General features: G+C 43.4%; 1 protein-coding gene and 2 long non-coding RNA genes across 3 annotated transcripts; all 3 read left to right on the top strand.

Moving 5' to 3' along the window:
• Positions 1-1524: 1524 nt before the first annotated feature.
• LOC9271727 (uncharacterized) lies at positions 1525-3057 on the top strand. Its single transcript, XR_010737900.1, has 3 exons — positions 1525-1665; positions 2767-2806; positions 2907-3057. It is a non-coding gene; the product is annotated as an uncharacterized lncRNA (long non-coding RNA).
• A 1428-nt stretch (positions 3058-4485) lies between these two features.
• LOC107279264 (uncharacterized) lies at positions 4486-9394 on the top strand. The gene is made up of 4 exons (XR_001541040.3): positions 4486-7577; positions 7673-7789; positions 8328-8450; positions 9061-9394. It is a non-coding gene; the product is annotated as an uncharacterized lncRNA (long non-coding RNA).
• Positions 9395-10514: 1120 nt separating this feature from the next.
• Positions 10515-13234, top strand: LOC4351179 (laccase-21-like). The gene is made up of 5 exons (NM_001423285.1): positions 10515-10792; positions 10908-11059; positions 11188-11432; positions 11552-12658; positions 12792-13234. The coding sequence occupies exons 1-5, from the start codon at positions 10676-10678 to the stop codon at positions 12920-12922; spliced, it is 1752 nt and encodes a 583-aa protein (NP_001410214.1). The 5' UTR covers positions 10515-10675; the 3' UTR covers positions 12923-13234.
• Positions 13235-20105: the final 6871 nt, after the last annotated feature.

The following is a 20105-nucleotide window of genomic DNA, read 5'->3' as shown; positions in this document are numbered from 1 at the left end:
CCCCCTCGGCCCCGAGGGCCGGGGCGCCCCGACCCCTCGTGGGTTTTCGCTCCGCGTGTATGGGTTAGGTGAGCACAGTGGGGCTCACCTAACCACATTTATTGTGGTTTGGCTGAGCGTGTCACGACGCATGCAACGCAGTGTAGTGCACTCTTTTATCCGGTCTGTGACCAGTCACAGACCGGTCAGATCGCGGGTTAGGTGATGGCAGGCGGTCTGACGCACACCTCGCCCCATCCCGTAAGGACGAGGGCTTCTAGGCACTCGACCCTAGCTGGAGCTAGCGTGTTACCTCCCAGAGATGGCACGTTAGTCTTGACCAGATATATGCCAGGCTTCATCCTAACCATTACAAGCAAAATGTTGTCTGAAGAAGGGCGAACATATAGATTGCTAAGCTGACACGTGGTGGACAAGAATGACCGACGTGACTGGTCTGACTCCGGTCATGTCGTCAGCAGGCGGCCACAATTCCACGACGCGTCTGCTCCAGGCGGAAGTGGAGGTGGTTGTGGGCCGTCCCATCAGAAGGTGACTCGGACGGCAACCATGCAAATCTCCGTCCATTTATGAAAAGGTAGAGTAAGTCCCCAGGGAGAGGGGGAGAATGGTGCATGCGGTATCCCCTTAAGATATAAAAGGAGGACCTTGCCCACTGAGGAGGGAGATAGATTTTGGGGAGCTTTTTCTTAGACTGGACCTTTCCAGATTAGGAACCGAGAACAAAGGAGAGGCTGGCTCATACTTTGTAGCTCTTTCATACACAGATCTCCCAAAACACAGGAGTAGGGTATTACGCTTCTCAGCGGCCCGAACCTGTATACATCGCCGGTGTCTTCTGTGCTTCCTGTCTCGCGAACCTTCCACATACAGATTGGGAGCTTAGAGTTTCACCCAGGGTCCCCGGCCGAACCGGCAAAGGGGGGCCAGCGCGGTCTCCCGGTGAGGAGCCCCACGCTCCGTCAACATGCATGCAGCATTAAATGTGGATTAAAAAAACCAATTGCACATGTAGTTTTTTTAAAAAATATATTTGTACATGTATTTTTTTTATATTATCAATTATCCACGTGTGAGATAAGGCAATGTCGTTAAAAACAGTGTTACAGATATCTTAACTCCATCTATATATAAATGCTGTATAGAATTAAATTATTAATCTCAACTAATTTCACATGTCAGTACCCTGACATGTGTGCACTTGTGTTGTGTGGTGTCCGAAGTGGTGTGCTTTTTCTAATTTGAGATTTTTTTGTTATATTCGTATTTATTATTAGTAGAGCATCGCAGAATTGAATGGTTTAAAGCAGCTCCCATCTTCTTTTCCCCACTTCCTTCTTCCTGAATTTTTCCCCTCACTCTCTTATCTCATCTTTTCCCCACTTGCTTGCTTCCTGAAATTTTCCTTTTCCCTCTCTCCTTCCTGCGTCGCCGCCGGTCACCTGAGTCGCCTCGGTGTACTTCCCTTCCAGCTTATTGTGGGGAAACCTTGAAGGGCTCCCTGGGGTCAGATCCGTTTGCTCATGGATCGGAGGTGTGCGGCACTGGGGATATTGATGTGCGACGAACCGTCGTCGGTATCGGAGGACCTTCGGCACAGCAAGGGTCCTTTGACGAAGCATCTCGTTTGCTGTCCATGATTGGAGCAGTGGCTCATGGTTTCAGGTAAATAGGAATATTCATGCATATCATTCGTTTTTGTCTCTTATGCAAAATATAAAGTTCTCTTCTTGCTTGTTGGCTGTTTGATTTGATTAGCAGTGTGAAGCTGGCAGTCTTCCGTTGGGGATATCATTAGGATTGATTCATTTGTCTCTTTTATTGAAGGAAAAGTGTACTGCTCTTTGACGCACTCCATCAAAAATATTTTACATCAAGAAGTTTATCTTCTCAATCTTTGCTGGGGGAAACATTTGAAGATATATGGCTATTTGAGATTTTTGCTAATTGATTTTTTATGCTTCAAATATTTTTATTGGTTGACTGAGATGAATTTTTATTAGATTAGTAGATATATATGGATATTAAAAATATACTATTTCAGAACAGTATCAAGACAAATAGAACATTTCCTTAAATAAATTGATATTAGATAATGTGAACCTACCAGCACCCTATCTTAAGCTCGATATACGTTTGAGAGGACTTTCTTATCAAATGGGTCTTATTGAATAACATTTGTGCATCTATAAACTTGAATAACACTGGTACAATTAGAGGATTTTAAATACTGTGGGTATATGTCAGAGGACTTTTTACATAGACTGTCTTTCGAGCTCACCGTTTCTGCTTGCAGTAAACCTTAAAAATATTAAGTCAATTAGAAAATCTCCTTGTATACAATGTTTCTAGCGACATTTTCTTCGGGACAATCTGAATCATCAATCAGAACCTTCAGGCCATTTCGGTTTGTGACTCTAGAGAATGCTACCGCCCTGTTTGGGGGAGCTTCTCCCAGCTGCAGCTTTTCCCAAAAGCTGCTTCTGCTAGAAGCTGCCTCAAACAGTCCACAGCTTCTGAGAATCTGCAGTTATAGATTCTGAAAAATGAACTAAGAAGCCAGAAGCTGGGTTTCAGAGCTTTTCCAGATTCTCAAAAGCTGGCTACCAAACAGCTGCTTCTCGGAATCTAAAGCTCCCCAAACAGGCCCCCATGGCAGAAGACTTGTTTAGGTAGATATAAACCAACCTTGTTCAGGGACTGGCCTTGGCTTTTATTTATGGTCATTGCGAAGCAAACTAATAGAGGATGTTGTCTTCTTTTCAGGACAAATGGCCAGTTGGTGTCGCTCGGTGACATGATGATTGTATGTATACCTTGTCGTCCACATGTGTACCTGTTATGATCTGTGCTTCGATGTATTTCTTACCTAACTGTGTGATTGTCATTCTCGTGCCGTTGCATAGGCCTGCAGTTTGGTTGATGTTACGAAGTAGCATGACAGGCAGGCCTACTTTAAGCTTAAGTTCGTGGTTTGGTATTCCAGGGAATTTCAACGTGTTGAGGAACTCGGTAGGATACATGTGCTCCATGCTACTGTTGTTTGTCATCGCTTTGCAAACGGTGTCACAGCTTAGGTATGTCATTTCTTCTCGTTGTATTTGGTTCATTATGTACTCATTAATTTCCTGGACTGTTTCGTTTCTTGGGCATAGGATAGCTCTTTCCTCTAGAAATTCTCTTTCACGGTAGTTGTCCAGCAAGTTTGGATAAATGCTTTTGACGATTGTTTCTTTTGGGTCTTGTCCTTTTTGTAGTAGGATATCACTTGGGATTTTTACCCATTCCTCTCCTTCATCTGATGCTGATGCTCCGTCACCGATATGTAGAATCCACTTAGCGAATTCAGCGACCTTTTGCTTCTCTAGCGGTTCATTGGACATGCAGCTTAGTCGCATGTTTTCTGTTAGTTTGATAATTTCAAAGTGATTCCAGAGGTATGAGCGTTTGATTGATGCATTCACTATATTCTCTCTCCTTCCCTTTGGAATCACCGGAAGGATCTGTCTAAAGTCCCCGCCCAATACAACTGTCATGCCGCCAAATGGCCTTTCACTGCTGTTTTCATTAGTGAACCTCATTATATCTCTTAGGCTTTTGTCCAATGCTTCAAAGCAATGCTTGTTTGCCATCGGAGCCTCATCCCATAGTATCAGTGATGTCCTTTTTAGTAGTTCGGCCAAATGGGTTCCTTGCTTTATTTCGCATGTTGACTCTTCCGTGATCTTTATTGGAATGCGAAATCTTGAGTGTGCCGTTCTCCCACCTTGGAGTAGAAGTGCTGCAATACCACATGAAGCAACTGCAAGGACTATCTTCCCCTCGGATCTTAGTTTTGTCGTGAGTGCTTTCCATAGGTATGTTTTCCCTGTCCCGCCATAGCCTTCCACAAATATTTGCTTTCCTTGCCCTCCGTTGATAGATTCCATTATCGCATCGAAGGCTTTTTTCTGATCTGTGTTAAGGCTGTTTAATATGGCGAGGTGCTCATCCTTCAGTTGGTCTTTGTCATAGTTAAGCTCTTCGTTTATAAGTCTGTTACCAAGTTCCTCTATCTCGGCAGCATTTGGTAGCTCTATGTCTGGGTAGTCCCTTAGCGATTTTCCTGCTTGTCTCATTAGTTTCTCTATTTCGATCAAGGCATATGCTTTCTTCTGTGAATCTGTTAACCGCAGCGTTGGAAAGTTTAAGATTATTCTTCTCTTGTACTGCATGTCCTCGGATTTTTTAGTATTCGCCTTTTGCTGGTTTTCACCAAAAATTTTGGTCATAACAAAATCTGCTATTTTGGGTCTCATTTCGGCATCCAGCAAAATGTAAGGTGGAGGCGGTGCAGTGGTTGGGTCACGGATCGGCCAGGGTGGCGAGCCTGGGGGAATCGGCGGGCAGGCAAAGGTTGGTTGACGCTGTTTTTCTTTTCAATTCCTTTGCATGAATTATATGTTTGGATGCTTCATGTGCAATCGGTTGCAAAATTAGGTCTGTATATACAGAGATGTGATAAAAAATCATAAATAAAATAACAGATTGCATAGTAATATATCTCAGTTTATGCATATACAACATTCGACTATTATAATACAGTACATGTAATGATCTGTATTGACTATGAACTATTCTTTCTAGCTAGTATCATTAACTGTAGGATATTCTATCGAGCTACTGCTAATTATGAACTATTATCATGAGCTCTAAGCACTATTTGTATACTTAGAATTCATTTTCCTTGTTCTCTGAGGCCTTGTGTTGCATGCTTTATTGTCTGATTGAACACATGTTTTCTGACGTTTTTCAACAGAGCTTTCCTTGCCTATGCCATTGATGGTTTTAGCCTATCTTTTTCCTGCCTTGATGGATTCTTCAACAACTGATTTGTTTATTTCATGGCTGTAGGTGTCATTTCTGATTTCCGCCTTTGTGGATTTTGCATGAGCGCCTTTTGCATTTTTGCCTCGAACTTTTGCATCTACGCATTTTATCATACTTGTTTCATTGCTCTCCTCTTCTGAATCGTCTTCTATTATGTATGACCTCCGTCTTATTTGTTTGCAACTGGGAGGTTTGTCAGACGAAGTGAGTTCATCTTCACTCGTGATTTCCTGGTCACTATCCTCTAGCTCTTGCTTCACGGGTAGCAGTGAGATGGATCTGTTTTTAATAAGAGGGCCGCTGCTGGTTTGTTCCTGCAAAGGCAATGAAGTATTTGTCATATGTGCTATATATTATAAATAAATGAAAATTTGTATTATATGTTCAAATACCTGTTGATTTGTCTCTCTATCTTGTTTTAGTATGTTATCCACATCGTCGTCCATTAACTCCTGTAAAATCATAATGCGGAAACATTTCAGAAATAAAATTTTCAAGATTTTGTGTTGTAAAAAATCAGTAGTAGCCTGCTTTACCTCTTCAGCCTTATTAATGAGGTATTGCTTCTCAAGCATATAATCAGGCACAAATGTCTTTTTGACAACATAGTTTGGTGTGCCTTCAGTCAGATTTTGTTCACTGAGCTTGAACTTGAAGATGAGTTGTTTTCCACAGAGTTGTTGAATAATGTTAGGAATTTCGTCGTTTTTGCCATCTAGTAAATTGAGTAATGATGAGACAGGTGTCTCTAGCATGCTTTGTGCCACATCATCAAATATAGTGCAGCTTGTAGATGTCGTATGATCACTTATTTGGAGTCGTAGTCGGTACCTAATATGAAATTATGGTTAATGCAAAAAAAATTATTACATAAGTATTGTTATTTACAAAAGATGAAGTATTCTTACCTAGGCGTTGTATTTTCTGGATATTTATTGCAGTTCCTGCAATGGTATTTGTCGTTTTTCTGAATAACTATTTTATTACAAAGATTGCACGACATGTACCACCATTGAATATTTTCTTGTACTCGATCAATCGTAACTATTGATGTAAACACAAATTCCTGCAATTTATGAAAATTTTTTAAGGATATATATATAATTGCCAATAGCAGAGTATATTAAGATAAAATTTACGTAGGAAAGTTGTAGGAAAGTTTGATGTTGCCATTACCTGACTTCCTGGGTTACGATGCCGCATTTCTTTGTTCCTCCCTTGTTCCTTGTGTACTCTTATCTACTTCCATCACTTTTGGTACTGTTTCTTCGGAGGATTGTCTATAAGGCATAAATATTTGAATCAAAGAAGGATTTATATTATGTTACTAGAAATTCTCATATTAATTGAAGAAAAAGAAAAACAGATCCATATAGAAATTCAATTTAAAAATAGCTGAAATTCGGAATTAAAAATAAGAAATATTGAAAGAGGAGACTAGAGTCCAAATAGAAATACAATTAAGAAATAATAGAAATTCGAAATTAAAAATAAGGAATATTAGAAGTAGAGTATAGAGTCCATATAGAAATACAATTAAGAAATAGTAGAAATTCAGAATTAAAAATAAGGAATGTTAGAAGTAGAGTATAGAGTCCATATAGGAATTTAAAACTAAGTAAAATTCGAAATAAACATAATAAAATTAAAACTAGAGTTCAGAGTTCGTATAAAAATACAATTTACAAATAACTAAAATTCAAAATTAAAAAAATGGGAAGAAGAGTCTAAAGTCAATATAGGAATACAATTTAGAAGTAACTGAAATTCAAAATTAAAAATTAAAAAATATTGAAAGATGAGTTTACACTACTAAAAAACTCTCATAGAGACCGGTTCATAGGTGCCGGTTCATTTAAAACCGGCACCTATAGAGCTTTTCCTACCTCCTTGCGGTGAAAAAATGTAGAACCGGCACCTTTAAGAACATTTGAACCGGCACCTATAATATAGATGCTGGTTTTTTAAAAGAACCGGCACCTAATAATTTTTATAGGGGCCGGTTGTTTTTAAAAACCGGCACCTATAGCGTTTGGCCGAGCCGATTCGAGCCGAGCCCACGCACGGCACCCATCGCGTCCTTATCTATCCCTCCCCTTCTCGATCTCTCGCGTCTCTCTAACTCTGCTCTCTCTCTCTCTCTCGCTGTCCTCTCTCTCCCTCCCCTCTCCCGCCGTCTCGCGGTCGGCGGCTGGCCAGCGGAGGCGGCAGCAGCGGCCGCGCCCTCCCCTCCGCCAGATCCGGCGGGAGGGGAGGCGGTGGGCTCCCGCGGCGGAGGCGGCAGCGGCGACCGCGCCCTCCCCTCCGCCAGATCCGGCGGGAGGGGAGGCGGCGGGATCCCGCGGCGGAGGCGGCAGCAGCGACCACGGCGGCAGCCGCCGACCACGGGCTCCCATGGCTGGCCGGCGGAGGCCTCGCAGCGGCGGCCACGGGGTTGGCCACGGCGGAGGCGGAGGCGGCGGCGGCCGCGACCTCCCCTCTGCCAGATCCGGCCGCCCGGTGTGCCACGGCTTGGCGCCAGCGAGGTGGGCAGGCAGCGGGTGGCGGGTGGCGTGCCACGGCTTGGCGCCAGCCGCTAGGGCCCAGGGGCGAGGGCGCACCGGCGCGGGCAGGGGCGCAGGGTAGCGAGCGCCGAGCCGCCGACCAGGGCCACAGCGGCACGGCCGGAGCCGCACATCGCCCCTGAACACATCGTCACAGCCACACAGGTGAGTAGCCTGAGTATTGAGTTTGAGTATTGAAGATTTGAGTACTAAAATTCACTGATTGGGATTTGGGAACTGAAACTCACTGATTTATCTAGTATACAGTTTAGTTGGCGGCGACAGGGTAGGGGGACGGCCAGCGAGGATGACTGGGATTGAGCGAGCTCCGTTGCTGCTGGTTGCCTGCTCTGGCTTCTCAAACATCTCAAGCAAAAGTAAGTGAATTTTACTTAAATTTTTTATTCTAGCATTATTGAGTTATTCATAGTTTCACACTTAGGATTTAACCATTTAGGAAAGTAGGAAGTTGTGCTTCAGTGCTTGTGCAATGGTTTAGACGCTTAGTGTGTATGTACCAGGATTTTAGGAGCTTGTGCACCAGTGCAATGACTTGATTTCTGAAAATAGTAGTACAGTCGGCTATTAAATTTTCAGTTCTGAAAATGAAGAAGAAAAGGGGGATGCCATTGATTTGAAGGCTTTTTTGTGTTATCAATTCTATGAAGCTATGAACTTAAGCTCAATTTTGTGTGAATATGTGATGTGTATATACCGTACAACCACTCGGTGTTATACAACACAATTATTAGGCTTTTGTGTATAAAAATTATTAGGCCATTGTTATCTGCTCTTAAATTTTATGTTTGTCTGGCTCAACTATGGTTTTATGATATATATTTCCATTGGTTTTACTGAAATCGATAGAAATATATGATAAGCTCAAAAACTTACCAGTTCAACTAATATCTGTAGGCAACTCTTATTATGGAAAACATGCATCTTCATATACTTCCAACGATGAACCCTGATGGATTTGCTCTTAGAAGACGTGGTAATGCAAACAATGTTGACCTCAACGGAGATTTTCCTGACCAAGTCAGTGATGCATTATTTTCTTCTTATGGAATATTTCCTTTTGTTCTTTACCTACTTGAGCCATTCAATTAAATTGTTAATGCTGGCAGTTTTTCCCCATCAATGATGGAATTAACTACAGACAACCTGAAACTAGAGCTATTATGAACTGGGTAAAACAAGAACACTTCACTGCCTCCGCTAGTTTGCCTCCGCTAGTGCTGTGAGTTCATTGTGCAGAAATTTACATGCAGAAATGAGGCCTATAAGTTTTGATGCAATCTGATTTTTATCTGTTGATGCAATCTGAAATCTGAAATTTCGTTATGCCCATAGGCCCTATGCACAATATACTTGTCAAACTCATTTTGTACTTGTCAAACTCAAGTGCTGAACCTTTGCTCAAAACTGCTTTAAACTGAAAATCACCCTTAAAACCTTATAGGGGTCATTATTCCAATTAGATAACAAAAGGAACATTTTTAAATGGTAAGGTTCATCAGCAAATTTATACCATTTGAAGTTTCCCTTCAATACCAGATGCAATTTATGTCAGTTATTTTAGCATGACTTATCATCAATTCTGTTTTTAGCAAATTTATATTTCTCTCACTCTCTCTCTCTCATTCAGTCATATAAATTCCAAGAATCATGATTCTGGAAGGGAGAAAACTTGTGCACCCAGTGTTGGACATGGAAACAAGATTAACAAGGTGATGCCTTGCTTTATTATTTCAACTTAATTTCTCTCAAGTTAACTTTGTATTGCCTTTGTTTGAAAGTATGGAATTGATGTAAACATTTGGAGATGGAATTGATGTATGATAACTTGAATGTGTGGAGATGGATTGCATTTATGTGTGTATGTTTGGAAATTTTTGGATTTGGGGTGATGTGAATCTGTGAATTGATGTTTGGAGATGGATTACATATATTCTGTGAATTGAAGTGGGTTTTTGTGTGTACGGTGGATTGATGTGAATGGACATACTGAGAACCGGCTATATTTTTTTTTGGGTTACATGATTATGGGTGCCGGTTATTGCCATTAACAGGCACCTATGTGGTATAATAGGTGCCGGCTATAAACATAGAATCGTCACCTATAGGCGTGCGAGCGCAGCCCTTGGACCATTATAGGTATCGGTTTTTCATCGAAACCGGCACCTATAAAACACATAGGTGCCAAACAGGTGCCGGTTTGGGAACCAGCACCAATGTAAAATCATTAGTGCCGACTAATTGGTGCCAGCACCGAAACCGGCACCTATTAGGCTTTCCGAACCGGCACCTATAACACTTTATATAACACTTTATACTTTATGTACTAGTGTTAGAGTCCACATAGAAAATAGAAATAATAAAAATTCAGAATTAAAAATAAATAATATTGGAAGAAGAGCCTAGAGTTTATATAGAAATACCCAGATAACGAAAATACGAAATTAAAAAAAGAAATATTCAAAGACGAGTCTATAGTCCATATAAGAATATAATTTACAAATAACTTAAATTTGATATTAAAAATAATTAATAACTAACACGTATATAAAATACAATATAAATATTACACATTAGTAGTTTCGTAAAATTAGTATGAAATTTAAAATTATGTTGTCATTTTAATATATTTGAATAATACATTAAGAAAACATATATGCTATTATATGAGAGAAAATATAATAATGCTAGTCGCGTAATTTGTATGGACCACCATGCTAGTTAAGTTAATAGATTCAACGGTTGGATTAAAGTTGTACTACACTGCTACCACTAACAGTAGTGGGTACCGTAAAAGCACTAGTGGCAGGAAACTTCTGAAGATGTCGTCAGTGGCCGCGGCGTGACAGTAGCATATACGCATGCATATATACGACACGAGCGCGCAGACAACCAACTAACGCCAGTTTGAGAAAAAACTTTTCGTTAGTAGTCGTGCCACTGCTGTAGAAGAATACATGCGTGAAACGTGGAAGAATTTTTTTATTTTCCAAGCTGGCTAATCATTTGAATGAAATAGTCTGACGTTGATTACAGGCACGCGCTGCCATTTCCTATAAATACATTCATTCTGTTTGATCAGATGGCCATCTCATCCTCTCAGGCAAAGCAGCTGCTTAGCTAGCCACTGTTGAGTAATTACAGACGATGTGCTTACACAGAAAACCATACATACTCACGTACAATTTTCTCAGTTAGCCCTGTTTTCTTACACTAAAATTGGTTCGAATATCGTGCGTCCGGCGATGGGTATTGCCAAAATACCTGCAGTGCTCTGGTTATTAGCATGTGCGGTGTTAACATTTGCAGTTGCAATTAGCCCGGCTCACGGCGGCAGGACTCGCCGCCACTACGATTTCTTTGTAAGTGATGTACTACTTCACTGATCCACAGTGACAGTAGTGTGATGGTCTGATGGATCGGATAGGGCATGAATAATGCACGAAATGACCTTTAACCATGTATGATGCTCTGCAGATTACGGAGACCAACTACAGGAGGCTCTGCCACGAGAAGAGCGTCCTCACCGTGAACGGGCAGTTCCCCGGGCCGACCATCTACGCGCGCAAGGGCGATCTCGTCATCGTCAACGTCTACAACCACGGCAACAAAAACATCACCATCCACTGGTAAATCATGTTCTTCGTTGTTGCCACTTGCCAGTTGCTACAGCGAAACGCCATGATCGATCCATATGTCGAAACTTACAATGCAATGTTCGCGATCGATGACTAACAATTAACCGTACGTAGCGCAGGCACGGCGTGGACCAGCCGCGGAACCCATGGTCGGACGGGCCGGAGTTCATCACGCAATGCCCGATCCGGCCGGACGGCAAGTTCACCTACCAGGTGATCATGTCCGAGGAGGAGGGCACGCTGTGGTGGCACGCGCACAGCGACTTCGACCGCGCCACCGTCCTCGGCGCCATCGTCGTCCACCCCAAGCACGGCGACACCTTCCCCTTCAAGAGGCCAGACAAAGAGATACCCATCATCCTCGGTACGTACGCATTCGCGACGACCATTAATTAACGGAATCTTAATTAGCTTGTTTGATGCATGTATATATCGATCGTATAACCGTTTGATCTGAACTAATTATTTCTATGGGTTTTGCAGGTGAGTGGTGGAAAAACGATGTGAACCACCTGCTCGAGGAGATGAAGCGCATTGGGGAAGACGTCAAGCCGTCTGACGCGAACACAATCAACGGCCAGCCCGGGGACATGTTCCCCTGCTCCAGGGACGACACCTTCAAGGTTGCCGTGGAGCACGGCAACACGTACCTGCTCCAGGTCATCAACGCGGGGCTCACCAACGACATGTTCTTCGCCGTCTCCGGGCACCGCCTCACCGTTGTCGGCATCGACGCCCGCTACACCAAGCCGCTCACCGTCGAATACATCATGATCGCGCCGGGCCAGACCATGGACCTTCTCCTGGAGGCCAACCGCAGCTTGGGGTCCAAGTCCAACAGCAGGTACTACATGGCCGCGAGGACGTTTATCACGTTACCCGTCCCCATCCCCTTCAACAACAGCACCGCCACGGCCGTCGTGGAGTACTACACCGGCGACAGCGGTGCCGGGCCACCGGACTTCCCCGCCGTCCTGCCGTCTCTCGACGACGTGGACGCGGCGATGGCATTCCTCAGGCAGCTCAGGTCCCTTGGCAGCAAGGACCACCCGGTCCACGTACCGACGCACGTCGACGAGCACATGCTCATCGACCTCGCCATCAACTTTCTCCCCTGCAACGCCACCAACGCAACCGACACGGCGTGCAAGGGACCCAAGGGCAACACTACGCGTTTCGCGGCGAGCCTCAACAACGTCAGCTTCGTCAGCCCGGCCATCGACGTCCTTCACGCGTACTACTACGGCAGCGGCCGCGGCGTGTACGAGGACGACTTCCCTAACAACCCGGCGCCCGTCTTCGTCAACCTCACCGGCGACAACGACAGGCCCGGGGTGACGAAGCACGGCGCCAAGGTGAAGGTGCTGGAGTACGGCACCGTGGTGGAGGTGGTGTTCCAGGACACGTCCTTCGAGAGCCACCCAATGCACCTCCACGGCTTCGCCTTCTACGTCGTGGGACTAGGGTCCGGTAAGTTCGACGACCGCAGGGACCCGGCCACCTACAACCTGCTCGACCCGCCGTACCAGAGCACAGTCTCCGTGCCCAAGGCCGGCTGGGCCGCAATCCGCTTCCGCGCAGACAATCCAGGTAACTTTTTTTCTGATGATTCCTCTTTTGGTTTCTGTGAATTATGCTATTATTATGCTTGTATCAAAGAGTTCATGTCCAGTTTTCTTTTTTTAAATTAAAATTTTTTTTCATGTTTATTTTGATTGTTCAGGTGTGTGGTTCATGCATTGCCATTTTGATCGACACATGGTGTGGGGAATGAATACTGTGTTCATCGTGAAGGATGGCAAGACGCCACAGGCTCAGATGCTGCCTCGTCCTCCAAACATGCCCAAGTGCTAATGACCATAGTTCATGGAAAATGATAGCATATATTGTGCAACACAAGTGTCCATGCCTAAGTGTTGATTGCAACACAATGCAACATGCAAGCGGAAATTTGTTTATTTTGCTTATTGGTTTAGCGTGGTTCTTTTTTTTCATTGCTTAGGCATTGGCTAAAATGATCTCCCTTTTTCCTTGTTTGGCTGAAAAAGGTGAAGCTATTCTGTTATATATGTCTTGTAATTGTTTTCATTAATCGTTTCGTCATATCATATAAGTTCGATATTTTTGTTATTCAATCTATGAATATAATAAACCTTTTTTTCTTGCAGTGGATTAGTATGGTGTCCCTCTTTTTTAACACATGCACCCTTGCTATCTTAGGTATTCCATTTTCAGTGATGGAACCATATAACATGGGTTTAGTTCTTTTTTGCAATTTAATGTTGACGCGTCTTCAGTGTTAGGCACTAAACTAAGTATCTGCAAACTACAAAGGGTCTCACATGTAATATAGGCAACTTTTTTACTAAATTTGCTGAACCAGGTGATAAGAAAAGGATGACATTTTTTAACAATCTTTATCATGGAACAATGATATTCAATCAGTATTTTTGTGTTTTTAAGATAACTCGATTTTTTTTCGTAGTGCTACTTTAAGACATCCTTGAAATGAGAAGGCCTTTGGCCCCATGATGTCCCGCCACTTGATTAAGTTACACAACTTCTAAAGCAACCCCTAATACTAATGAACACTTGGTTCTTATTTATAACCCTTAAAACCCTAAAAGACTAAAGCATATAAGTTCATAGTAGTAATAACTGTTAGGAAAAAAGTATACGTGATGAATTTCTTACCTGACATTATGGTTGGTAGGCTAGACAACCGTAGCTCGAATCCTCTCGTTTTTAAACACGCCGTGTGATGGAAATAAAGTATCACATGGTGAAATGGCCAGATTTGCCATGTCCTAAAGTGTTTGGTGGTGTTGGTTTAACAGAAACAAGGATGCTGAATTCTGCCCTTCTTGCAAAATGGCTGATGAAATTAGATCTTCAGATGAGAGTTTATGTGTGGAACTTCTGAGAAGGAAATACCTACAGGAGGGAGGTGTTTTCCAATTCAACAAAGAGAGTTGTTCTCAATTTTGGAAAGGTCTGTTTTTTTTAAAAAAACCTAAGGTGGAACTTTGTTTCACTTTTATATTTAGAAGAAGAGAATTAGCTCAGTTTATAAGGAAAATCGGACCTGAAAACCATACAATTGCATGGTTAATTACGGGAAACCGGCTGAAACCCACCACACAGTAAAAAGCAAGGGAGCTAGCTACACAACTAACAACAACGACGGAGCCCAAACGCAGGACATCGCTGCCAAGCTAAACACAAAAGCGACACAACAGCTTCAACATCGCAGAAGAGGTGTTATCGTTGCCGAGCTAGCCGTCCAAGCGACCCAGCAGCGCCGATTTCACAACCGCAGCGACACTGAAGCAACGAAAATCGCCAGAGCGAAAAGCAGCTCCGACATCCAACAGTGGATATCGGCCAAGCCACCGAAGAGCCACTGCCTTAGCATAAAAGAACGATAACACCATTCAAAACAGTTTGGTGAACCTGACAGCAGATTGACACCCAAACCGTTTTAGGATGCTATACATGTTCCACCGAGTCACGTGGCCCTTGAAAAGCAGAAACATTGATATGGATTTCTCTACAGCCTGCTGAGTCATACTTGTGAAAGATGACGGCTAGTGTTTGTACTTTCAATAAAACGCTATTTCTCTTCAAAACCCGGCCCCCAAAAAGCACTAGAGCAAAAGCCTTTGCGGTCAAAGAAAAAACAAAAGAATTGAGCCTGGTTCCGGCGCATCCCAACTTGCTGTCTACTCGTGGAAGCAGCGGGCTGTCTCACATGGCACCTAGTCACAAAAAGTGTTAATTGCTACAAGCGGACGCAGCTCTGTTATGCATTAGAGATATAGAAAAAGAGAATTTTTACGGTACATTTTTACTGTAAATATATACTACCAGTATATTTAATCTAACGGTGCAAATTAATCTGATCTTCCTCTAAATTATTCTGCCCTATAAATTAAATAGGGCATATTTGTCTTTTTCATGTATTTGCGTGGGGGGTAATTTTGTAAATTCAAATTTTGCACTTAGTAAGATCCGGTTGATAGGCGCGCAGTTGCGGCAGCTCGCAGCGGCAAGGGCAGCCGGGCGACGGCAGGTGGAAGCAGCAGGGCGGCATGCGGCAGCAGCAGGGCAGGGAAGCCCGTCTGCGGCGATAGACTATAAGTAATGCACAAATCACAAATTAATAGTTATCGCTAGAGATTGACGGAAGCAAGTTCCTGGAAGCAGACAGCTGCTGCCGAGCCCGACGGCGGCGATAGTGCTGCGCACGACAATGGCAGTACTGTGGCTTCGCTCCCGGCGGAGGCTGTGTCGCTTCCAGCTCCGGCGGCGGCGACAGCGTCGTTGCGTACGGCAGCGGCTGGGCGGCGCTTGTGGGAGCCACATGCGAGACAACGTGAAGGCGGCTGCCGGTGACCCGGCGTACTGCGTACAAAGTAGACTTGCGTACAAAGTAGACTGGATTGGTATCATGAACGAACGACGAGATCGGAAAAATACCACCGATAGAAAAAAAATCTCCATGGAAAAAAATCTCAATTAAAAATGACTAAATAACCATTTTAAGATTTTTTAACAAATACCAAATCTACCCTTTCATATACTGCAAGAATATACTTCAAGTAGAATTTACTTTAAAAGTCCTCCGGAAAAAAGCTGCTCGATTAAGGACCCAGCTGGTTGCCACGAGCTAAGCTAAAAATATTCTCCATGTACTACCGAGATGGGTGGTTGGGACTAGAATAAATAAAGATTAATTAGGGCAAAGTGACCATTCCTACAGTATTTAACACATGCATTTGTACGTAGAACAAAGGCGAAAGCGTCAAGCTTTTGTGAATGGATGGAGGTAAAATTGGGTGAAAATTAAATGCGATAATGGTTGGTGGGGGAAATATAGTGCTCTAAAGATCCTTACTTGTGAACAAATTTTAAACGCAAGAAGTGCTTATAATTTAAAACATAGGAAGTAATTTTAAAGTTAGCTCTGTTATTAAACTAGCTATATACTCCATCGTTACAAAATATAATGCACAACTATTTTTTCGATGTTTCATAATATAAGACATGCATGCAAGCAAACAATTAACTAGCACCTCCTTTCCACTAAATTATTATTTAAATCCTCAACTCTCAATATTTCTAATTCTGTTAGATGCATACATTGTATTTATTAGAGTGATTCAAATGAGAAGGTAATAATAAATATTTCTTGATCTTTGGGTTAAGAGTGGTTATGCCTTATATTCTAGAATGGAGGGAGTATATGAGTCAACTTTTAATCAGCCAAAGTCTACATTTTATCGTTTTCTTTTTATATAGCTAGCTGGTACTGTGGACCCCCGTTTTTATAACAGGAATCAATCGTGTAAACCGTACCATTTCCCTGGATCAAGTAGTCTGGTACACACGAATCCATAGCTGAAGTACCAAGTGCACATACACGAGTACGAATTATTACATCATAAGCCCGCAGGCATAGTCTTAAATCATCGGACCGAGTGGTCTGGAATACATCCCAAAAACAGAAGAAGGTAAGGCAGCGGAGTTAAGGCAGCGGCACGCCATTTCCACAGGCAACGACCGTACTAAGACCTATTGAGCGCCGTCGTCTTCATCACCCTCCTGGTAGTAGGCATAGGGGTCCTCCGAAGCTTCATCCCCGGCCTCTGATTAAGTTTATAGTTGCAAGGGTGAGTACCAACCGTACTCAGCAAGCCACCACAGCAACAATGCACATGATAGGAGTATTTCAAGGAATGGCTATGGTTCTTTTGCGCAAAGCAAGTTTTGTAATTCTTTTCGCAAGCCTAAGACCTAGCATAGACTGATCAAAATTTAGTACCAGTGTTCATATTAAACAATGACGGTTCTGTCCACCATCCATTGTGATCCCAAGGATAGCTTCCCGCCATTGAGTTGTCATGGTTTTCTGAGGGCATCCACCTTCCCGCCTCTCAGGAAGTGGCTCCAACAGCATAAAAATCATCATGCAATATCCCATCCCACACAAGTTAAGAATCTAGAATCTAGCCAAGTGTAATACATGTCCCGGTGCTCAATAACCGCGAGCACGGCTATTCGAATAGATTTGGTTTACTCACACTGCAGTGGATGTACACTTTACCCGCACTCCGCAACTGCCCAACACATGTGCCTCGTCCCAACACATGAGACGCGTCACGGCAAAGCTTTTTGATAACCTCGCATTGGCAGTATCCGCTCCATGAACTTAAATCCTCATGCACTCTAGGTGTCCATGTTTCTAGCAGTGAGAGGAGTTCTGGCGCTCCTAGGAAGGAGAAGTCTCACACACATATTAAATTATAGTTCAAGTTAAGTTCTCTCTCACACACACTCATGGCAGTCCTACCAATGGCGACACCGATGTAGGGCACACCTCTCGGCCCTACCTCAACGAATGTCCCACCGTAGCGCACCTGCCTCACTCAGGGGTGAACCATCTATGCAGGGATACTGTCTCCGCTCGGCTATTTACTCCGCTAGGTCTATACCCATACGAGAAGCGCGGTTGTACGGGGGTCGTTTCATACTTAGCTTCATGGCTCGGTCCTTAATTGACCGGGGACGGTACTAGCCTTTTCCAGATACCATCCAAATCCTCCGTCCGCCCCAGTCGAAAACAGTTGTTTAGTTTATTTCTCCTTTCACAAATCATGTCACCAATATCATGGCAATGTGGCGCTCATGTCTCCACATGCCGCATCTCAATTACCTTCCCAAAGGTAATTGCCCAAGTATATAGCATTTGATAAATATGAGTATGCATAAATCTAGAGTAGCATTTCTAAGCAATTGTTATAATCGACTAGGGACTCATACGTAAACATGGTTACGAAGGAATAAGGGTAAACAATAATCAAGGCATGACATAATCACAAGTAGGATGTTCATCATTGCATGCAATTTTATTTGTAAGCAAAACAATTTCGCAATTGGGTTCAACATGTTCAAAGAATAGTGATGACTTGCCTTGCTCAAAGTCTTGCGGGTCTTGGTCCTCGCTTGGATCCGCAACTCCCTCGGGCTCTAAAATTACGTGCGAAGAAACGATTTGAATTCAGTTAGAATTCAAATAAAAATCCAAATAAATCCAAATGGAAGTCGAATGCGAAAGTTGATTCTTTTATATTAACTTTACTATTCACAAACTAGGGCAAACCAATTTCGATTTTAAATATCCTAAACTATTTTGCGAGTATAAATATTTTGTTATCATAAGTTTTTTTTTAATTTAATCTACCCGAACATTATATCCATATAATAGGTTAGAAATTTCTATCGCGAGCTAAATATCGGACGGAATCCTAAAATTATCTTATAATATTATACGATTTAATTTAGTCTATGACTAAATGATTAAATATAATATACGTCTAAAATTCCTAGCGATTAAATCCAAATTTCTACCTTCAATCGATTACTTATAGAGATTATCCAAAAATAATCTATAATAGTCCATAAAGATTCATCTAGTTGTTAATTACATCTAAATTACTACCGCGAATTGATTTCTTTTAGAAATTACCAAGAATAATTAAATTTTGCAATTCTACGACCATAATTAATCTATAATTAAATTCTAATTATTTTAAATTTTCTAAACTATTAACCTCCCTAATTTCTTCCAAATTTTCTATTTATTTTTCTTTTTCCTTTTTCTCCCTTTTCTCTTTTCTTTTCTTTTCTTTTTCTTTCTTTTCTCTCTTTCTCTTTTTCTTTCTTTTCTCTCTTTCTCTCTCTTCCTCTTCTCTTTTCTTCTCCCTCTCTCTCTCGGCTCTCCCTCCTACCCGAGCGGCGTCGGCGGTGGACGCAAGGGGGAAGGAGGGCGGCACACCGGCAGCGGTAGCGGCGACGACGGCGGTGGCGACGGTGGCGCACGGCGGCACAGAAGCGGCGGCACGGGAACGGCGGCACGGCGGCGCGGGAACGGCGACGCGGCGGCACGGGAACGGCGGCGCAGTGGAGAGGGGAGAGGGGAGGAAGGGTGAGATGGGGTGGGGGAGAATGGAGAGAGGGGGGGTATTTGTAGAGAGGGGAGGAGGAGAGGAGGAGGGGCGGCGGCGTAATGGCGACGCGACGGCGGTGCACGGGGCGGGACGACGGCGACGCGCGGGCGGCGACGCGATGGCGGCGTGGGGCTCGGAGCGGCAATGCGACAGGTGGCGCGGGGCTCGACGCGGCGACGCGACGCGCGAGCGCGGGGCGCGAGGCGGCGATGGCGACAGGACGATGGCGCGGCGACGGGACGGGAGCGCGGCGGCAGGCGGGCGCGCGGCGCGGCGACAGCGTGGCAGCGGCGGCGCGGGGCGCGAGGCGGCGGCACGGGGCTCGAGGCGGCGGCACGGGGCGCGAGGCGGCGGCACGGGGCTCGAGGCGGCGGCACGGGGCGCGAGGCCGACGGCGACGCGACGGCGACGATGATGACGGCGGCGCGGCGGGCGAGCGGCGCGCGGGCGGCAAGGGAGGTGTTAGGGCTAGGGACGCGATCGAACACCTTCGCCATGATGAACAGTGCATTTTCTTATTTATTCCGATTTTAGTTTATTTCCCGTATAAATTTGATTCTATAATTCCTAATCTTTGCATCCATGAATTTTACTCAACATTTGTGTTATTCCAACTAATGGATTCACTCAAAATTAATATTACCCATTTTTTTTATTTTTATATAATTTATTTGAATTTTTAATTAGGGTTAATTCTTATTCCATCGTATTTAAATTTAATTGATACAAATATGGTTGCGATAATATTTTATTTATTTCTATTATCAACAAATCTTTATTTTAAATTATATTCTAATTTATCTGTGTTGCCATTTAATTTTAGGATTTATCCTAAATAATAATTCCTTATTCGCGTCCGGTGAACACCGAAATTAAAATCTAATGAAATAAGCGAATAAAATCGGCATGATGCGATTTATTTAAAAAGTTTTTGAAGGCCCACATTTTCAGAGTTTAGATTTTTGTCGGTCGAATTTTCAGGATGTTACAGGTACCGAGATATAAATTGGTCAAATTAATTAGCTTGT

This window comes from Oryza sativa, chromosome 11 (assembly GCF_034140825.1).
Source record: "Oryza sativa Japonica Group chromosome 11, ASM3414082v1".
NCBI lineage: Eukaryota > Viridiplantae > Streptophyta > Magnoliopsida > Poales > Poaceae > Oryza > Oryza sativa.
Note: the sequence above shows the minus strand (reverse complement) of the source record. Positions and strands in the feature narration are given on the sequence as shown.

What these genes read in the sequence shown, in the direction of transcription:
- LOC4351179 (NM_001423285.1), top strand. Translation starts at nt 10,676, where the DNA reads ATGGGTATTGCCAAAATACCTGCAGTGCTCTGGTTATTAGCATGTGCG. An exon ending in AAAAACATCACCATCCACTG is followed by an intron (nt 11,060 to 11,187) that starts GTAAATCATGTT and finishes TACGTAGCGCAG; the next exon opens with GCACGGCGTGGACCAGCCGC. An exon ending in AGAGATACCCATCATCCTCG is followed by an intron (nt 11,433 to 11,551) that starts GTACGTACGCAT and finishes TGGGTTTTGCAG; the next exon opens with GTGAGTGGTGGAAAAACGAT.